The 22291-nt window shown below is 41.2% G+C and overlaps 1 protein-coding gene across 4 annotated transcripts in view; it reads right to left on the bottom strand.

The window, feature by feature from the left end:
- The window catches only part of si:ch211-200p22.4 (phosphatidylinositol-binding clathrin assembly protein), a 69826-nt gene extending 57009 nt beyond the window's left edge, over positions 1-12817 (bottom strand). For all 4 annotated transcript variants that reach the window (XM_032544380.1, XM_032544382.1, XM_032544383.1 and 1 more), the window contains exon 1: positions 11546-12817. In XM_032544380.1, coding sequence (XP_032400271.1) covers positions 11546-11675 — 130 coding nt within the window. In that variant the 5' untranslated portion in view covers positions 11676-12817. The remainder of the gene's footprint in view (positions 1-11545) is intronic.
- Between the last annotated feature and the right edge of the window lie 9474 nt (positions 12818-22291).

The following is a 22291-nucleotide window of genomic DNA, read 5'->3' as shown; positions in this document are numbered from 1 at the left end:
CTTTAATTCTCCCCTTGAGTTCTTAAATAAGAGTGGTTTCCCTGTCTCACACACACACACACACACACACACACACACACACACACACACATATATAGAAAATTAGGGACAGAAGAACTCTCTCGTCTCCAACTGCCATGTTTTCATGGGGGGGGATCCGGGAAATGTTGTCATGTGAATAGAATGGAAGTCTTTGCGTGCATATCTCTGCACAAATGTCTTGGGAGATCGTCTAGCGGCTTCTGACAGGAGAGTGACGTCGACGGAGGCAGGCAAGCAGACGTACATGCACACAGGTAGACTCCGGGAATAAAAACAAGCAGCTGAACCCTGCCAAAGGCTCATGAGAGAACACGGCTAAAAATAACCAGACATCAGAACGGGAACAGAAGTACTGAATGTTCACACTCACACACACTATTTAAAACCATGTGCTATCATTACCTAAAAGAGTGTGTAGTGCAGTACATTGGATTTTGGAGAGGGGACAGCAAGGGTTCCCTTGAGAACTAACCTTGACCCCAACTAGTCCAGTGACATTTCTCTGGATAAATAAAGGTTAAATTCATGCTTCCTTATGCTTGTATAAATAGCAGCCCTGCAAATAGGCTAGCTTTGGAGCTAACCAAGCCAGCCTCAACAATGAGAAGCTCCTATGGCGCCATTTTGATGCTACCTAGCACTCACCCGCCGTTAGCATTTAATTGACTGCCATTCATTTTGGCGTCACTTTGACAGCAAATAACTTTGCATCTGAGGCGTTTAAAGACTCTATTTATCCATTATTTCTAAAGAAACGACGACAATGTATAAAAGGCTCCATTACCTTGTCCCTCACGTTATGGCTCCATAGCGTTTTTGTAAAAATAGGCTAACGATTGTGTCGTAACCACGCGACTTACTGTCGCACAGTAGAGAAATTACCAAACAGTACAGAATAAGCTCACAGGTAGTTTTGACTTACATTAGTTGTTTAGGTTTCATTACTAATGTTAACTAGCATTTTAGTTAGCAAGAATTAGCTTGTGCCTATGCTATCTCCTTTCATATACCTATCTCTGCAAGATTCAGAATGATTGAGATTTGTCTTGGCACAGCTACCAGAAGACTTACAACTTTCAGACAGGTTGCTCACGTCACATCTACGTCTTCAAGCTCAGTTGGAGGCTGCACAGTAACGCTCAGCCATCACGGGAAAAGTGCTTCTAACAGCCTTCACTGGTCTCAGTTGGAAACAACGGCGTCACATTGTCCATTTCTTATACTGTCTATGGAGCTAAAAGATTATCAAAGAGTTAGCTTGCTGCCTATTTGATCATTTTTGTTATATGGTTAATGGCCTTTTTTTATCTGTCTAGCAAGTTAAAAAATGTAGCCCATCAACATGACATTTTTGAGATGCTTTAATGGGTTCTGAAAGTGGTTGTAGATGAATCTAAGGAATTTTCTGAACCGATGGTGGAACAAGTAATCCTTCAAGTTATCTGAAAACATTAGATTACCAAACTTGTTGGTAGTTTTGGACTTTTCTGGGCTCAAGTATAGTATATACTCCAATATAGTTGAGAACAACGTTTTCGTATATTAATAAATGGCTAAATGAATTGAAAAATAATTTGATTCAGTCTTATTATAAAAACATTGATTAGTGCAGCTTTAAGGTCTAATGACTTTTCACTCAAGATTGACTTTGAAGAAACATTTATGATTCATGTACAGTATATATATATACATACATTATATATATATATATATATATATATATATATATATATATATATATATATATATATATATGGAGCAGTGATGGGTGTAACGTGCAGATTCACCTTCTTTTTGATGTGCTTTATGTGTCTGAAGGAGAGGGAGGGGATTGGGGATGTGGTTATTGATGTGGTTTGATTATTTTCTAAATAATAAATGAGTACATGAGGGGAATACTGTGGAATAGTGCTACAGAAAGTTAATTACATTGGGACTTTCTAGCAATAATATGACTAATGTAATGAAATGTTGCCAGCCAATTTAAAGCCCAGTAAATGTAAAGACTTCAAACATCCAGTAGATCTTGAATGATGGATAAACGCCGGCTAATTTTGATTCTCCTGTGTTGTTTTATGGCATGGTCTGCTCATGCCAGGTCCTGTTGAAAGTCAAAGTGCTTCAACGTGAAATCGTGCAGTGATATTTGTTCACTCGATCACGGCTATGTAGCGGGTTTCCAACTGATCCCATAGACACTCAAAGACACTGAAGCACTCTCTCGGGAGGCAGACACACTGCTGCAATTTATCATTTCCCCCCCCACACACACAATCACACACACAGTCTCACACACACCCAACACTTCACGGGCAATCCCTTGGGCTTCACTTGAAACAGACGTATCAAGACAGTCAGCAGTAAGCCTTTTTCCTGCCTGGTAGTCTAAACTGGGCCTATCTTGGCTCTGCAGCCAGGGAGGGGCTGCCCCGCTCTGTTTGGATAGCATTAGACACACCAACAATCACTTAAGACACAGGCGTCCCCACCATGGTACCCAGCTACACCCTGCAGCCCGTCTATCAGGGCGGGAATCAATGCAACACAAATAGCAGGAAATAAGCAGGACTATTTGTATTCTTCAATGTCTTTGAATCACAATTAACTCTGTGAATACGTTATTTAGTGGTTATAAATCCCTCTGTGTGTACAATGAGACTTCAGAAGAGTAAAGAATAGAGTGACAGAATGGCCAAAAAAGGAAAACACTAAGTATGGGGAGGAATCAAGACTCAACAGCATAAATTTTGATCTTTAAATGGGAATTGAAATTTGGAGTCTTCACACTTTTTGTGGAAGGAATACTAATTTTAATAAAAAAATACTGTAGACAGTGTATATTTTTTGGATTTCTCAAAAAAAAAAGTGTAAAACCACCATATAAAAATAGTTGTCTTAACTTCAAATATTTGAGCGTTTATGATGAGGACAGTGTCTCACTGACATTTAAGAGCCGGGGTTGTTAGGAGATATGCGGTCAACTTCTGTGGGCGCTACTGACCAAAGCACGTCATTTCTTTGTCACAGCGTTCATTTGCTTTTCATGTTATTTCAACACCTGCTTGGTAATAGACGGCTCCTGCACATTCAGTGCTGTGTTTGTCTCACATTACAGAAAGGAGGGAGTCTAGTGAGCATTCAGGGTCTCTCTTTCATTGGGTCCAGTTGTGGTGATGACAAATAAAAGACTAAGGCTGTTAACAAATATTCTGAATTTGAATAAATATCAGAATAGTTAAAAAAGGTACGGACATTTGAAAATGTATATTTGAATATTATAGGAGTATAAAAAAAGAAGAAGGAAAAAAGGGCACTAACGCGGCTCTCTGCCTTGTGCGATCGTTCGTGGCTGTAGCCTGCTGCTGATTGAGCCCAGCCGGTCGGGAAGAGAATTCACAGCGAGCGTGTGGGCGTGTTGAAGACGTCCTATCATGCAGCTGCCAGTACCGGAAGAAACCAAACAACAAGGGCGAAAAAGACAGCACAAAGATGCTATTGTAAATCGTTAAGACAACAAGAAAATATCATCGGACAAATTCATGGCATTCAACGGCAAGAGACTGGGTTGTTTATGAGCAAATGGCTCCGTGACAGCGGTGTAATCCGCGACATGTCCTGTCTCCTGCACGCTCCAGAGACAGACAGACAGACAGACAGACAGACAGACAGACAGACGACTAACGTTACACAATTAGTTATGTCTCACGTTGCATTGGTTTGCCCTCTTATGGACATAATGCATGAGAAAAAGATATTCTAATATATTCAAACAAATATTTGAACCTCATTTTGCGCCAATTTTGACAGCCCTAGTCAAAACTCACAGCAGCAAGTGGCCCTGTAACTGCAGCAATGTGGATTTTGTAACGTATTGAATCACAGAAACCTTGTTTTCACTTGGTAGTAAAATCTGTCCTGATCCGATCATAGTGGACCGCCCTAAGCACAGGTGTGAATGCACCAAGAGACCACATTCTTATAGCAGTGTGTGTGTGTGTGTCCTGGGCCACATTAAGGGCCACATACTCAACTGTGAGCAAGACTAGGTTCACATTCAAAGTTTTTCCCAATGTCACAGAAATCACAGAGTGAATCGTGCATTTCGGATGTGATTACCCTCATACTGTTGGTCATGTTTTGAATGTTTTTGTTCCGCTGCAGCCTCCTCTTAAACCCCCAGCGCTCTGGAGCTCTGTGCCTTGCGGTTTCCTGGAAACGTCGGCCCATGTTCAATTATTTTTAGTTTCATAAAATGTCTCCAACATATGTAGGATATTACTACAGACATACCTGTCCTTAAATTGCGTCAGTTGTTGCTATTCAGAAGATGGTGAGCCTGTCAGTGATCAAATGAGCGGCTGTAAAACGGTTTCCTTTCTTAAAAGTCCCAGTATTTTGTTATTTAAAACGTATTATGAAACTGCAAAAAATCAGGAAATTTTGCGTCTGAGCAGTAACTCTACACTACTCCTATAAGCAATTTTATACTACATATATATACATGAAATAATGTCTATTGCATTTAAACTTTAAACCACAGAGATTCAGTTAGAAAGCTGAACAAGACCGACCATAGGCAGCAGTTTTTCATTAGTCGTCACCCGTTTCTAACCCATGATTGATGAGACTGTAACAACTGGCATTTATAAACACACTCACACACAACCAGCCTGTATGCAAACGGGAATGATGTACGGGATTACTTGCATATAGAGCGGAGAAGTGAGATCTGATGACAAGTGGTCGCAAAGGACGCATTTGGAGACCCATTTACAGTCAGTATGCAAACAATTATTTAAAGTGATGTTTCCTCTCAGGTCATTTTAGTAACTTCAATGGACCTTCCGTAATGCAAATTCAACAGTAATCATTATTGTACAGGGTAAATGTTTGTATAGCAACTTTAAAATAATCCCACAAGTACCACATCAATACACGCACACCCACATCTAACACCCAAACAAACGTGTGCAGATCTGTTAAGGTGTCCCACAAGCTCCGGTCTGAAATAGAGTTGTAAAGTTTGAATGGGCACAGACTCACTGGAGGCTGGAACACAAACCACATAAACCTGCGCTCAATAACCTACTGTAAACATTGTCTCTATCCAGCTTCTAAACTGACACAAAGAAGCACTGTAGCCCAGACAGGGGGAGTCAAAGTGTCGGACTACTCTGGCACCATATCAATTTGTCATGCAAGTGTAACCTAGTTTTAAGGTTTGGCTAAAAATGGCCCGACACAACATGCTTTCAAAGGAGCTGTGGGCCAGCAGATCAGCCAGATGGTAAACCCGATGTGGCATGTTGTATAAAGCCTTCATATCCTTAGCTGCAACCAAGTAGAAAAGCCTGAAACTGTGCTTGATAACAGGATAGTCCGACTAAGCTGCTGAGCTAAAAAACTGTGGTTAAGATTTCTGTTAAAGCACCCATATTATGCTCATTTTCAGATACATAATTGTATTTTGAGGTTGTACCAGAATAGGTTTACAAGGTTTCATTTTCAAAAAACACCATATTTTTGTTGTACTCCACGTTGCTGCAGCTCCTCTTTTCACCCTTTCAGGTCTCTGCTTTAGCTACAGAGTGAGACATCTCACTTCTATACTATCTTTGTTGGGAGTCGCACATGCGCAGTAGCTAGGTAAGATCACATCAGCTAGCTACGGTTTCTCCAACTTTGGCCAGTACAAGGCAGGATTAGCTGGGAGACTTCTTCTAAACAAGGAGCACTTGTGGAATCCCGGCAGGACAGGGACATGGAAGTAGTTCTTTTGGAGATTATGGTGAACTAGTGTAAATTGTATTAGTATTTTGCCATTGAGAACGAGCTAGCATGCTCGCGCTAGCATGTACTACTGTTAGCCACCTCATCTGTTAGTTAGCCTACATAGAAAGCCGTGGAGATTCTGAACAGCTCACCCAGAGACTGAAGGCAGAGGACATTCAGAAACCTGTATCTCACTCAAAACACCATGGATAGTTTTTTTCAAGTTTGTATGCGTGTAAAAGCACCAGAGACACAAAATAACACCAAATCCCAGAAAAAGTTTTTTATTCATAATATGGGCACTTTAAGAATAGCATGTTGGTTGGTAAAAAAAAACAAAAAAAACTACTGCTTCACTAGGGCGGGACGACAACACAAGTGTAGCAGACAAATAGTCATTTACTTTGGCTAGCAAGTCATCAGCAACTTCTGGAGGACCTGTTTTATAATAAACAAAATGTACCAGGAAATTGTTGGGATTTTGAGGAAATTTAAACACAAAACAGATTGATTTATAGTTCAGCTTTTTGAGTTATACTTTATTTCACATAGCTTTGAAGGTCTGCAACAACACACACTGTCGTATGTCAAAGACTGTACATGCCTACAAACGTGAGTTACCGCATTTATGTATGCTGACGCCTAATGTAGTAATATTCAAACCATGTGCACAGCCACTTAATTTCTGCAGAATACGGAGTCTAACAAGCAATGCACACAGACAATGCACAGCAACAGCCAAAGAAAAGCCAGCAAAAGGGTAAAAAACATGTCAAATGTTTCCTGGCAACAAAAGGTTTTACTGTAATGATGACGCAGCAACACAGAGGCTAAAACTCTACAAGAGAGCAGCCCATTAGAGACACATTGTGCCGAGATTGTGCTATTTACTTTACCTTCTGCAAAGCCGCTGGGACTTAAGGCCGAGGTACGCTAGAAACAAACTGGTGCATATGATGTGTCATCCAACAACGTCTGAAGCAAGTCACAATAGGAACGGGTATGACACCATAATGGCTCAAATGAAGATAATGATGCACACTTTTCCCCCCCTTTTCCACACAAAAAGTGAGTGAAGTAGTTGAAAAAGCAATGAGAGAATAAATCCTGAGTTTGGGTGTTATCTAGAACATGTTTCAAGGTAAAAAAAAAAAAACTTTATTTGTACTCATACTGTCTGTCTGAATTTACCTCTGTCTGAAATGCTCCGTTTTAGCGCCCCTCTTTAAGAACACCTCCCACAAAATCCCAGTCTTCTCTGATTGGTCAGTGTTTTCGGGTAATTGCAGCTGGGGAATGACTAATGGAACTGTAGCAGCACATTTTACATATACAGTGTATTGTATAGTTGTGACATCACACCATACCAATGTCCTGATGGCTGGTTTCAAGGCACGGTTTCTGAATACGGGCTGTGTGCATTTCTCTGTGGATTGAGCATTTTGATCCTTTCACAGTATTTGTATAGCACCTTGATCTACTGTATAATCAAAAAAGATATGGAAATCTCTCTTTACAAAAATGGGACCTTTAATATCATTAATATTACAGTATAAAATCAAATGCTTCTGTAATACTTAAAGGAAATAAAGTTAAAAGGGTTTTCTTATTCTCTATCCCCCTTGCTCTCCTTCACCCCTTAAACAACAACGAATGGCACCTTCTGGACCGAGATGACAGATGGTTTAGAGGAGGCAAGAAGAAGGCCATCAAAAGTACATGAAGCTGAAACAATCATCACTGAACAAAAGCTGGGAAGGACTGCAGCACCACTTGATCAGCCACTTAAATGACTTCATCACATCATTAATGGGTATCCAACAACTCTCACATTATGACTAACAAGGGTCTCACATGTGCTGTCAAGGTGTAAATTGCAAAAGTTAAGTGCTGCAGAAACTTCCCACCAGTCATTCAGTAAAACAGATCAACGGCAAGAGATCAGGCTAAAAGTCTTCTAGTAGTCTTTCATTGGGATTATTAGATCTTCCATTATCTGGATTTACAACCACCAACGGTTGTAAAATCAGCAACATTACTGGGGCCGCAGCAGATTTCACCATCCAACTTCCCTGTCAACTAAAGTCCATTTAAGAGAAGCCGATTGGCTGGTTTGCTGCCAAGACAACAGTGTGCCGGTGAAGGGGAAACTAGACTTCAGTTTAAATGTCACAACGTCTCTCTTAACAGCTGTAAGATGGTCGCAACCGTAATCAGTGGTCCAATGATGCCAAAGTGGAAAGAAGTGGCCTCCTAAGAATGTGTGTGTGTGTGTGTGTGTGTGTGTGTGTGTGTGTGTGTGTGTGTGTGTGTTTGTGGCATCACTCAGCTGCTTATAAAAGGCTGGATTAAACACATGATCACTCTCACCTCGACAACCTGAAGACTGCAAGCAGGTGTGCAAGCAGTCCCAGACATATTCTGACACATCTGAACCCTTTGTCATTGGTTTTTATGACAGTCATTTCTATAAATAGAAGAGCTATTCAAAACGGATGGGAAGACTGGACATTTTTGCTGCCGACTCACAAGCTGAGGGTTAATTGAGGTGGACAGTCAGAGCCACGACACTAAATAGCTTTAAATCGGCACTTTTTTTCGCCAGCGGTGCATGAATATCACGGCTGCTCCAGCTTAACAGCGGACCCCCGAACCCTTGCACGCTCGCTGCTAGCTGGCAGTGCGGAAAGGCTTTTGCCAGGGTTATGCGGTTATTGGGTCTAGATGCAAATATGCCGGTGAGATCATTCACAGCTTGCTGTCAGACAGTCACAGCTGCTTGCAGTGAGAGTGTGCCAAAGGGAGAGCGAAATAATATGACGTGTGTGGTGTGTGTGTGTGTGTGTGTGTGTGTGTGTGTGTGTGTGTGTGTGTGTGCTGTGTGTGTGTTTTGTGTGTGTGGGGGGGGGGGGGGGGGGGGGGGGCTCTCTGCCTGTGGGAAAGATAAAGAGACAAAGTAAGCATAAACACAACCTAACATAGGTCCAGTGTCAAAGCCTGTCAGGGTTCTCTCTTACTGTTGCTAAATGGCTCCGCAGGCTTACAATTCACTAGCCAGTGGACTTGTTAGCTGACTCACACACTAGCTGGCTGGCTGGCTGGCAGGCAGGCAACTGCCCCCCGAACCCATCTCATTTCCAGATGTATCTGAATTGTGCTAATATCCAGTTGACGTGGACTGCAGTTTGGCCCTGGCTTCTTAATGCATCTGAAAATGTGTCTTGATTGACAATTGGTGACGACATTCCACTTCCTTTCATTATATTTTACGGTTTCTTCAAAACACGTTCACGGACACAATGCCGCAGACTATAGTAGTTATTAGGTAACTCATCATGGGAGCAGATTTCAAAACCATGTTAAGAATAGCAGTATTTGGCAGAGGCACATTGCCCTCTCATCGCAACGCCCTGCTGGATAACAGGCAAAACAAATGCCATAACCCGGTAGGATACCCACCTTAGATTTGGGAACAAATTACATTGTTTACCACCCCATACATTCTAGGTACACTGACACCTGTTCAGCTCATTGTTAAGTTGAAAAGGGCTGACTGAATAACTGGCAAACTATCTCACCATGCTTCCTATGTTCATTACATTACTGGATGGGGGGGGGGGAATCAGCAGGCTGGCAAGTTGACTGAGTAATGACCGAACACACTGCCTGCAAGCCTCCCCGGCTTGCTAACCGACTCACAAATTGACTACCTGCCGGAGTGAATGACGACCTAACCTATAACCTGCCTTTATTCCTGCCTGCTGGCCGCCCGCCTGCCCCTTACAATACCAACAGCACAATGAACTTGACAGCCTGGACGTTACCTTCATGGGGAAATCATCAACCGGACAAACAACATGACAATCAGGCCTTCGTGCCATGCACCGCTCACTGACCGTCCCCCATGCGGCACCGAGGCCGTTGCTCTCGCAAAGAAATCAATAATCTACAATGATTAAGGTTGACGTGGCATATTGGCTGCAGGGGTCTGGCCAAGTTCACAAAAGGAGAGGAGACAATGCATGACTTTTGTTGGACGTCAGCAGCAGAGTCTTGCAAGGAGGAGTTGACGGATGTGAGGCAGCTGAACAGAAGCATCGATCAAACATGTGCATCCTGTGCCGACAGCAAGGTGGTTCCCAGAAAACAGAACTTCAGCACATTCTCTCCCCCAAACCCCCCCCCCCCCCCGGAAATGTCTAACACAAACTAACATTATGCCCATGATCCATTCTTATTTGTGATTAATGTGTTCATTCATTCTCTTGCGTCATTGCCACCTTCAACATGACTCAGTTTGATTTCAGTGGGCTCTGCGGGCAACTTAATCCACTCTTCATTTGCAAAGCTAAATGTGAAGAGACAACCAGGAATCAAGAGACATAACATCGGCAACTTAGACCCAGCATTTTTTGCCGTGTGAGAGGCTTCCCCCGAAACATAAAACACCACGCACCAATCAAGTAAACATGATGTATCCTGAGATTATCCAGCTCTGTCATTTTGTCTCTCTTGGGGTGTAAGGTGAGCACAGCCTGTCCTCCCTGGGCCGCAGGTCTGATAAAACACCTGCTTTCTGTTGCTCCTGTCACGTGTTGTTATCTCTGTGATGTCTGTACAACAGGAACCAGCCATTAGAAAAACCCGAAGGCCCGAAACTACAAGATGCTTTTTAGAGTTGTGTCTCCGTTTTAAAAGACGCCAAAAACATAAATGATTTGAGCGACAAAGTTAACCGCCAACTATTTGAACAGATGATTGATCCTTTTATCATTTATCAAGCAAAAAAATTGCTCGTTCCAGCTTCTCAAATGTGAGGATTTGCAGCTTTTCCCTTTTCCACGTCATTAGAAATGCCAAATTTTTGGTTTTAAGACTGTTGTCTGGTCAAAACAAGCAATTTCAATTTGTAGAGCTGAAATGATTAGTCTACTTTTTATGACAACTGATAAACTGTTTGGCTTATTTTTAAGCAAAAATGTTAAATATTCTTTTTCCAGGTCCTAAGATTTGTTTTTTGTTTTTTGCTGGACCTATATATGATTGTAAACTGAGAACTTTGGACTGGTGGTCAGATAGAAAACAAGCAATTGAGCTGAGTTCTGAGAAATATAATGGCCATGGGCCTCTGAAAGCGATTAATCGAGATGGATAATGAAAATAATCTTTAATGGAAGCCCGTTTGAAGGCTCTGGGACATTCTGAAGGGCATTGTTAACCATTTTCTAACGTTTCAAAAGTATAGGAAATGAATCATTTTTGATTGCAGATGTAACTGGCAGACTAAACATTAACCACATCAACCATTAATCGCAGTAGCTTTAATTTAATTGTTAATTTTACAGTCGGTTGGGCCATTTTAGCATATTAATTTGGGCTTTTGGGAACTTAAAGACAGACACTTGTCATCTTATCTGGCATTCGTAGACCAAAGGATTGATCGAAATCAAAAACTATAATCGATCAATTTATTGACCCTATCATCACCACAGTCACTACTGCTAATGTCTCACTTGTTGTCTCGGTATGCAAAGTTAACAGGCTGTGTGTGAGCCACATGTAAAGAAGCATGTAGGTGTACTGTCTAACCCCAGCCTGTGGAACCTGTACCTGTCCACCCAGCCAGTGTGTGGAGGAATGTGTGCATCAGAGCTTCAGTGTGCTGCGTTTAAAGCCCTGCAGCTGGCTGACAACGGACACAACCAGACATCTAAAAAGAAGATATACTCACAGTCGAGGTGTTTTTTCTTAGGTCCGCTGACTTCATGTGTGGTGGCTTTGCACACAGCCTTGCTGATAGCAGACCCGGTCATGCTGTGCTGCGCTGCTGCGATCCGATCCGTGATAGATTGGCCCGACATCGCTTCTATGTCTCTCTCTCTCTCTCTCTCTCTCTGCTTTCTTGTTTCACCCCCCTCAAATCAGCTAAAATAGCACAATAACGATCCGATCAATGGATCAACTCCCTGCGGGACACAACTCAACGTGACTTCACTGTCAAGTGGAGGTAAAGGGTTGTTGTTTTTTTTGTTTTGTTTTGTTTTTTCCCCCAGGTGCGTACAAAACCTGTGCAGTCTGCAGTAATGTCAGATCACTGGTGGCAGAATAAACTGCAGGTACAGGATTGGCTCAACAACGAGACCCACAATCAACAGCTGATTTGCGGTATTATTAAATGGTTTGGCAACAGTTTATTCCGACTATCTATCTATCTAGTAAACACACCACGACGACACTAAACTGAGCTAGTCTGTGTTAGCTAATGTTTCCGTTGCAGTACTCGAACCAGGAAAGAGTCCCACTGTGGAATTTGTAAACACTGGAAATTACTTTCTGGCCACAAATAAACATAGCTAACTGGCTGCTTTGTAACCTGGACGATTTGTTTTGGAATAAACCACCTCGAGGCAACTACCAAAAGTAATCCGTATGAAATCACAGTTTGGAGAACACCAACAAAAAATCTCGACAATCCCCCCCAAAAAAAAAAAAAAAAAAAAAAAAATTCTTGAGTTCCTCCTCCACGTCAACTTGTTAGCTTGACTGCTTTAGTTAGCTATCACTGGTCGCTTTTTAAAGTGTGTGTTAAATCACCCCTCGGGCGTGAAAAGTCATTCAGAATTGAGCAGCACATTGTTTTGAGGTCATAAGAAGATACTGTGTAACTGACAACCGGGACAGGTGCCGTTTCTCCCGGTGAGAATAGATGCGAGGAGCGGTGGGTGTTAGCCGAGTAGCTAGCGGGGGTTAGCTGTAGTCTGGGAATAAAGAACCGAGCCGGCGGACCCGTTAAGTTGAAAATGACAGCTCCCTTAGCTCGGTTATTTCCTTTAACGGTCCTCGGGCTCCGTTCGTTCTGTCCTTCCGCTGCCCACTCCACATTAGCGGCTCGTTTTGCCACCGACAGTCCCGTCCCTGCGCTGCTGTCTGAAAAGTCTAGCCAGTGGTTTCGCTTTACGGACTGACTGCCTGCTTGCTGCTCTGCTGGACAAAATGGCAGCGTAAAAAATCAGCTGATCTCACAACTCTGCTGCCTTCAGGGGCCCCTGGAAGGCTCGGAATTTAAAACTTCGAAACCCACAACTTTCCACGAATTCAAGTACTCCTCTCCTTTGTTTTTTGTTTAACCATAATCCTACCAACTGGGACACCCGAATACCCCAGAGGTATAATTGTTTATATCCCACGGGTACTTTTTCTATAATTCCAATTTGCCCTGACTTCATGTCATTGCCCTCTGTTTCTTTTTAATTTTTTTTTTTAATACCAATGTATTGGGGTCCCATGCAGTTTTACAAGATGGAACTGTTTATTAAGTTCCTATTTAGGCTATCACGCTTCACTATCAGGGGGTAGGGCGGTCCTAATAAGGCCTACATCTGTGGGGGGGGGGCATCTGTCAGTCATTTTGATCACAGATGCTCTGTCTGTTTTTGTTTTACACAATATGCAAATGAACCGTGGGCGTAACTTGTCAAGCATAATTATAATCATGCCATGTTGTGAGAATGAAAAAGTTAACATTTTGCTATAATGGTTGTTTCTTTTACAGTAGTTTATTCTGTAAAGTCTGTGGTCCTTGTCTGTTAACAATTTTTGCAGAATGAGGGTTAATAGTGTCCTTTTCTGTTTACTACTTTATAACAGTACGCTTGAACACTTAAATCCTCCCTTAGTGGCAGTAACAATCCCCCTGCAATAATCCTGGAACACTAACATCCACTGTGTGCAGTGGTTCAACAAAGTAGAGAAAACACGCAACAAGCATAGTTTATTTGATGTTTTAAATTATTTATCAGAATCTTATCAGTAACGAAAGAGTAAAAGTAGAGGCACGGAGCAGTGTAAATTTTTAATAAAACAAATCAAATGGTAGCAAACCTAAAAAAATAAAATAACAATGCATTCATGTTTTTGTATTAACGTTCATTTAAAGTACATTTAAAAGTATTTAGTGCTTAATTGCTATAATTCCGACAGCTTCTGAACGCCTCCACAGTCTATTGGACGATACCTGAGTAGTGAGTGTAGCCTTTAAGGTGCCACGGTTTAAATTGTAGCGGAATGTATGAAACAAACGACTTAAATGCCACATCTTTTTACACTGTTAACGCGTTTCTGCTACAAAATAACAACAGCCTGACTTAAATCTCGGGTTCTCTCTCTTAATAAAAGCATCTCTCGTGCCGCACTAATCCAAATTTAAGGTCGTATTAAATTGTTCCTCAGACGCTGTGTCCTTGTTTGACTCCAGACTATATGGAACACGGTGTGCTGAAAAATCAGTGGGAAACCGCTCACGCTCACGCGCCGCGCAAAGCTCAGTGGGTATCAAACCGGATCTGAAGGCTGAATAAATCAAACATCTTTCTGTATGTCACACATTGTAGTCTGCAAGATGCCATTAGATAGCAGGCTGCTGTTCTCAGTCATAAGTGGTTTGCATTGATCGCAACTGAATGTCATGATGCAATAAACCTATATCCAATCTGATTTTGTACATGAGGACATGGGGTGTTTTAGTTATGACAGAAAGAGAGTGGTGAGTGAGATAATAACTCCCAGATGACTAAAGGTGCATTTTTCCTGCATGTGTGTCTCAGTTTCTTTTCTCTTTCATAGAACCAGCTGCAATTTGAAGTATGTCCCACCCAGGTGAGAAATACTGCAAACTGCCCCCAGTAGCAGGTGAATTCCTGGAGTGGAGAAATACACATTTCTGATGTGTGTGTGTGTGTGTGTGTGTGTGTGTGTGTGTGTGGTGTGTGTGTGTGGTAATCCACCTAAAAGCAACCTGTCAGCCTAACTGCTCATCTGGTTGTTTTTTTTCCCACACGTCTGCTAAAACTAATGAGCTGTGTGTGTGTGTGTGTGTGTGTGTGTGTGTGTGTGTGTGTGTGTGTGTGTGTGTGTGTGCATGCAGCAGAAAGAAGAAAAGCAACCACAGTAGATGGAAGTGGTTAGCGCTGCACAGGCCACCAAAGAAGGTTGCGTTCCCTGGTTTTTATGCTCTGTGTCACAGCTGAATGGAACGCCAGCATGCAGTCTTTTATGTGCCATAACAGCTGCTAGTCAACAGTCGACTACATCAGCTGTTTTTCATTACAAAAGAGGATTTTCAGTTATGTTCTAGCAGCAATTTGCAGTCTTTACATATTGTCGATTAAACCAAAAATACAAACCTCACTTTGTCGGATCGTGTTAAAAAAATGAGCAATGCACATAAAGAATTGATGTATAGCAGCACAAAGCGGTCTGCGCTGATGCCCACAGGGAATACAGAGTCTGAGTCTGGGAACTGCGGCACCCAGAGGAGACTCAGGTGAACTCAGAACATGAAAACCATGACATCAAACCTACATCCTGCTCTTTATGAGGCATCAGTGCCAAACACTGATTCGCTTGCTTCCCTCGTACCCATCATCTCCTCTCTCATCCCCTCCCTCCTGACTTGGAGTGCAGTGTTGCCATCTGCAGGCGGAATGGCTGAACTCCCTATTTCCATGGCAACTGCGTGGATGCAGGGAGTCCCCCGGTAGTCCCTGGCAACAGGCTCTTATAAAGAATAGGAATAAATCCATTAAAACGCAATTGGCAGGGATAGGGGTCAGAGACATGAGAGAAGGGGGGGGGGGGCAAAGGACTAAGAGGTGCACAGTTCATCCACAATGTAGCACGTCAGGGTGGATGCTTTATGGATCGATGGAGTAGCTCAACATCAGTCAAGGGGAGCTCTAAGCTACACTTATTGTGATGATTACACAAAGTGTTGCTGCATCATAGTCATGGATGGACTATGATGCAATGAAAACCTTTGAATTTCCAACAAGAAATGTTTTTCATTTTTCAATTTTCATTTTAAATACAGGCTGGCCGAGGGAACCCGAACGCCCTCTGGGTCTGTGCTCAGGAATCCATCCATGATTAAAATGAACGTACTGTAGGACTCTGACCCCACATAATGACCCTTGTGTAAAGTTATTTTGAATAAACTAGAGATGCTAGATAACAACTAGAGTGAGCCAAGCCAACATACAGTGCTAGAGTTATTTTCTCTCTTTGAAAAAGTTAACAGAGATCAGTTAACCCAAACCTCCGAACCTGCATTTCAAACAATGCAATGAAAAGGGCAATATAAGAATTATTTATTTATTTGGACCACTGAGCAAAAACTAGCTACTGTAGAAAGTACTCACTAGTCTGACAATGACAAAGGTTTTTTTTAGACTTATGTCAAGCAGAACTTGACAGACTTCAGATCAAGTCTAAAGCAATACATGTTGAAATCTGTATAAATCAACAAAAGCTGTCGACACACGGAGCTGCAAAACGTTCACTCATTCGTGTCCTGCTCCACAGCGTTCAGGGACGGCCTTCGACAACATGATGCATGCGTGTCCTGTGTGTGTGAGAGGGCGTTGATGTGTGTACCCATACGTAATTCCAGGCTTAAATATTAAAAGGCGCCTTCTGCCTTCTCAGGATTCTCTCAGATCACTAATTCATTCATCTAGCTTTATAGAGATACGGAGCTGTTGAATTATGAGACCGATCAAATTTAATTGGATCCGTTAAGATGCAAACTTGATACGCTTCGTCTTGCAGGGACGCTTCGTCCATTATTCAGGCAGACTGAGAGCTGACTCACCTTTTATCTAAAATGTTATTTTCCTATTTATTCAAAGACAGACACAAAGGGTCAGATAGAGGGCTGTTATTAAAATGAATAACTATAACAAAGCCAGGAGAATAGATATACACAGTGTGTGTGTGTGTGTGTGTGTGTGTGTGTGTGTGTGTGTGTGTGTCAAAAAGATAAAGAAAAGGAGTATGGCCTCGCAATAATGCAATGTTCTTGTGTATTTTCACATCAACTGGCTACTCAAGTTACAATTCTCCAATGTGTTCATAGAGGTTGTCCTTCATAGTAACAAACCCACAGTGAATTATGTCCATTCTGCAGTTCTCCTCTGCTGTACAGAGCGTTTTAGCATCTTTAAGCTCATTGTTTTGGTTTTACAGCCCTTAACTTTAGGCTACTGTTTTGCCCTCACCAACATTGTATTCCAGTGACTAGCCAGTGAACAATGTGGAGCCTTTAGCAGCTAAAGAACACCACATTCTTCTCAGGAGCTGGTGGAGACCAAAACAGAAGCAAAAGCAGAGACATAAACTCCAAATGATTCTGCTGTGTAATTAGGCAATTGTTTGGTAACATAACATAAGGTGATAATATGTCAGTGTTCACGTTTACAGGTTGTCGTAATGCCAACAAAAAGAAATACATAGTTAGCCTACTGTTTTAGTTTAAGAGTAGGCTACACGTTTATTTAGCCTGATAATTATACTGAACGGCCATTTGCCCTTGCCTCAGTAGTCTGACATCTCTGTCATGTTATCTGTTTTATTTTTGAGTTTTAAATAGTTTCTTAACTAATTCGTAGTGAATGACCATGCTGACAACGTCATTTTCAGCCGAAGTGTAAGCTGCAGTAGCAGTTAGCTGAAGTTGAAAAAAAAACATTATGCAGAGATATGAGTTGTCTTTTCTGTTGGTTGACTTATTTCAACCTGTGCAGCTTTGTTGATAACATCCACGCTTGTTACTATGTTTGAGGTAATTTCTCTGCTGTCAGAAAGATAACATCCCAAAACAAAACTTTTCTTTGCTCAGTTATTTTTTCAATCTGGGAAACAGCCATTAACTCCAATTGAACCACATTAAGGATGTGAGCAGCGATTCAGAGGTCAGCATCCATGCTAGAATGACTTATTCCAACATCTGTAAATGACACCTTTTGTAGATTAAAAATTCTGTCAGATGTGAAAATGCTAAATTCACGTGTGTCTTCAACAAGGTATGACGTCTTATTGTAACACAACATTTTAACACACTTTTCCTGACATGTCCCTTGTCATGCTTGGTATTTCTTAAATTAAAGTCCCAGCTCTCTTGTGAATAGAGTCAATTCACAGGTGCGAAGAAAGTCATTTTTGCATGTGAAGAAAACAGAACTAGCCAGTGAGACTTGGTAGCCAGCATGTGAGTGAGTGACACGCTAACACACTGAGACAGGAGCTGATGGCTTCACACAATCCCGTTCAGGACTTCTGATTCACTGCCGACCGCAAAGGGCTGGCAGCAGCCGATGCAGATGTATCTGAGCACCCAGAGGTAGATGCAGCCGGACAGGACCACGGTCAGACCCAGCAGCAGGAGGCTGACGAAAAACTGAGGATTTAGACTAAACAGCATGACGAGGGAGGTGATGTCACTGGATTTCTGTGCTAGAAGAAGAAGCAGGAGAGAAGAGGTAGTAAAAATGAAGGCACCGCTGACATGAGGTGAAGCAGAGGGAAGCAGGGTCGGGGCTAGAGGGGGAGCATGGGGTGGTGCAAACACACGCCCAACACTCTAGTTTCTCATTTCCTATTTCATCCTACAACATATTATGAAATGAAACTGCTGACTTTAAATGCCTCTGCTTCTGGAAACGTGCATTTCCACACATTCTGGCAGTTAAAAAACAATGTGAATGACATTAAATGTATTTTTACATTTATCCTCACAAATATGGACACGGTCCTGGTTCAAATGTGTTTTTTGTCGTTGATTAACGTTTAATAATGTACACGAGTACATAATGATTTCTAAAATCAATGATATTGTATTTGTAGACCACTTTTCATTAAAAAATCAATCCCATAGTGCTACAGGAGTTTAGCAATCAAAGGTATTCAACACAATCTAAAACGTGACTAACAAAAGGCCCTTTATCTTTGATTCTGAGGCACTGACACGACATCTGTAATTTCCCACTGATGCTGCAGAGAGTTGAATAGCTTCTAATATCCAGCTCCTTTGTAGAGGCAGGCAAACAATTGTGGTTTGCCTTGCTTGCCGGATGGCTGCAGAAATGTGAAAAATATAAACAAGAAAATTGAATGAAGAATGCATAAAGTGTCATTTTAACATAAAGGTTGAAATGAGATTGGACTACAATAAAAAAATCCCTTTTTAGGCTCTTAGAATGGCAATGTCGGCCAGTCGGTTTGGTTGTTTTTTCCTGAGTGAAATATCCAAACTATTATTGCATGGATTGTTACAAATATTGGTACAAACATTCATGACGCCAAGAGCATGAATACTCGTGTCTTTGATGGTTCTTTTCATCTACCATCAGGTCAAACATTTTATTTGTCCAATACTTTGGTTTACTGTCCAAATGGACGTCTGGTCTTTGACCGGCCAAAGACAGCTCCTGTCACTCCACTTTTCACCAGCCTAAATTTAGGTTTACTGTATGATTAAAAAAACTATTTGGATCCAAACAACAGGAGAGAAGACAAAAGGCATATTATGTAAAACACTTATCCCAGTTTACTTCCTGGTAAGGATCTGCTTCTTGTTTTATGGTGGGTTTAGTTTGTCTTAATTTTTTGTTGAGTTCGGAATTTTGTGTTTTTAACATATGCACCTATTGTTGAGTTGTTGTTTTATATTGTCTATTGTGTGTTCTGTTGTTGTGTTTTATGAATTTTAAGGGCCAACTGGACGGGAATCGTAAATTAGCTTATAGGCTACACATGTTGTCATGTGTGGCATTTCTTTATGCTACATACTTGTTGCTATAGCAAACATTAAATAAATAAACGTGTATTTGTAGTTATTGTCTTATTGATGTGGAACCATGGCTAAAAATAAAGTTAGTAAAGGTTAAATTGGTATGTTTATAATTAATGTATTATCAATCATAATAACCAGCGTGCTTATGAAAAGTCTTTTAATCAACTGCCCTTCCTCCACAGCACTGTAAAGGAGGATTTGGCTAGTCCACGTAGCATTGTGGGATGGTGGAAAAACGTGCTCTGGTTTATTGGCATTTCTTTAAACCAATCACAATTGTGTTGGGCGGTGCTAAGCACCCGACGGTGCCCCGGTGCCTGAGGAAGGAACTCGTTTTGGTGGAACATGTACGTTCAAAAGTAGTTTTAGTCGTGCAACAGAGAACTCCGACTGGACAGATAGTCTAGCTAGCTGTCTGGATTTACCCTGCAGAGATCTGAGGACCAGGTAACCATAGTCCTCAGAAATCCACCGGAGTTTAATTTTTATAATTTTTAATTTTTTTTATTTTTTATCTGTTTATTGATCCCCAATGGGGAAATTACAATTTACACTCTGTGTCCACACTTTGTTTGTTTAAATTGCCAACATTGGAATTTCCGGCAGCACCGGAACATCGTCATGGATACCCGATGGGTCACAGAACAAACTCACCTCTGCTAAAGTGTAGAACCAGCAGCAGATTTATGAGGACCCTGACAGCAGTGGCCATCTTCATGATGGAATAGATCCACTGGAGGACGGGAAATATTTCACAACAATAGAAATGTAGTAAAGAAGGAAAACCACCTAATAATACAAAGCTTCACCTAAGTCATTTGAATGAACAAGTCAATAACATGACAGTAAAAATGGAATTACCACAAGGTTTGATTTGTAATTTCAAATTTCAAAACCACTTCTTCATCTTCATCATTTTAAGCGTTGTTAAACATCCGTTACAAACTACAGACCACACATTTGAATACAGCCTAATTCAGTGTAAACATAGCGTGTGTCATGTACTGAACTAACCTGCACACAAATTATAAACACATAAGAGACACAAGGATGAGATGCAACACATGCTTACTGGAGTACTGAAATGTGGACAAGAATAACAACATATTTAAAATTCATATAGAGGTGTGAGGAAAAGACAGCCTTTAAAAATGCAAACATCCCAATAAGAACAATAAATCTACTGGTGATACAAGGATGTTTGTTAAGAACATTATCCTCATAAATCCAGAGTATGTAGTTCAAATGTAAAAACCAGGGAAGCACAACTAAAATTCAACACACAGGACGGAAATCTGTATGAATTGCTCTCCAAATGGTTTGTTTTTTTTATGCTAGAAATAAGGTTACATCTGAATTATACATGAAGTAAACACAAGAGTAAATCAGCCTAGATTTTCTTCTATGGTGCTGACTTGAAACTACAAACCAAACACATTCAAACAAGATGTGGTTCTAACTGAGCCGTGTGGAAAGTAAAAGAGAAAATTAAAACATTAAACAAATTATCAGATGGATTTGTGAGAAGACAATGGACACAGGCAATGTATTTTTTGTGAATAGAATAAAAATGAATACAGACTTCTTTATCCCAACTCACAGAACAAAAATGGGAGATATCCTTCCTTTGCTGCTGTCAGTCCTCTCAGACGCAACAGGTTTCTTTACAAAAACCAAAAACACACCAATAGTCCATTAGTTCTCAAGAAAACCAAATCAAATCAGTGGGGAGGTTTTGCATCCAGCCTCTGCACATGTCGACAACTACATTTCTATCAGGAGGAAATAACAGGGACCTCTATTACTAATGCAAACAGCTGAGAGGAGACCTAAGGAGGACCCTCCACCCCCTCCCCCCCAGAGAGAGAGAGAAAAGAGAGGATCCTACATTCCAAAAATAGAAGCTATTGGTGCCAAAACAAAGGCTTCTAATAGGTTTCACTCCTACATCCGCATGAGTGAAGTGAAGAAGAGCAAAGAGAGAGAAGGAGGGATGTAGAAAATGAATGCAACATCAAGACTACTTCAAAACATCTAACACATGAAAGATTGAAAGTGTACACACTCCACAAACCCCTATTTCAGCAGCAGGTCTTTGCATTTCCACTTGTGGCTCCCTCTAGTGGTTCAGACGCAGCAGAGTGCCCTTGAAAAGATGTCCTCCTCGTCCATGTGCTCAGGATTTCAGACAAGTGGTAGCAGGAGACAACAGGACACTTTGTATTTGTGCATGTAATAAGATGTAGCAATAATGTAAAGTAACATTTGCATAACAAAGACAATGCACATTACAGTATTTGCATTCTTATTAAGGGACTGTATAAAAATGATAGGGGTGGGAAAGTGTTTTTGTTACTGTTTTTTAAAGTAGAACCTTATTAGTAATTTCTTTAGACCCTCTCCTTGACTTAAACATAAACCAAAAATTACCCTCCCCCCATCTCAAAATATCATGACATACTGAATTGTAACAATGTACAGTACAAACCACTTTTACGTTGATAACAAAGCGCAAAAAGCATTTCAGACGGTGTGTCTATTTTATACCTTAATCATCACATTTCTTTTAAAGAAAAGCGTAAACATTAAAACAAACGGATGTCGTTCTCACACCGGGGAATTTAGAAATGCCCTAATGGAGCGGAAAAACAAGCCTACACATTGCTTTGTGTGCTACATATACACTTTGTTGCTATGCAGTTCGAAACTGTTAAGTAGAACTATTTTGCAGTATGCTAGGCCGAGCTTAGCTCGTTTCCAGTTCTAGAAAGCGGAAGTAAACGCTTTGCATTGTGGGACACTGTAAGCACACTGCAGATTTTGCTTCACTGCACACAACATGTACACTTG

Source organism: Etheostoma spectabile, chromosome 19, assembly GCF_008692095.1.
Source record: "Etheostoma spectabile isolate EspeVRDwgs_2016 chromosome 19, UIUC_Espe_1.0, whole genome shotgun sequence".
Lineage (NCBI taxonomy): Eukaryota > Metazoa > Chordata > Actinopteri > Perciformes > Percidae > Etheostoma > Etheostoma spectabile.
Note: the sequence above shows the minus strand (reverse complement) of the source record. Positions and strands in the feature narration are given on the sequence as shown.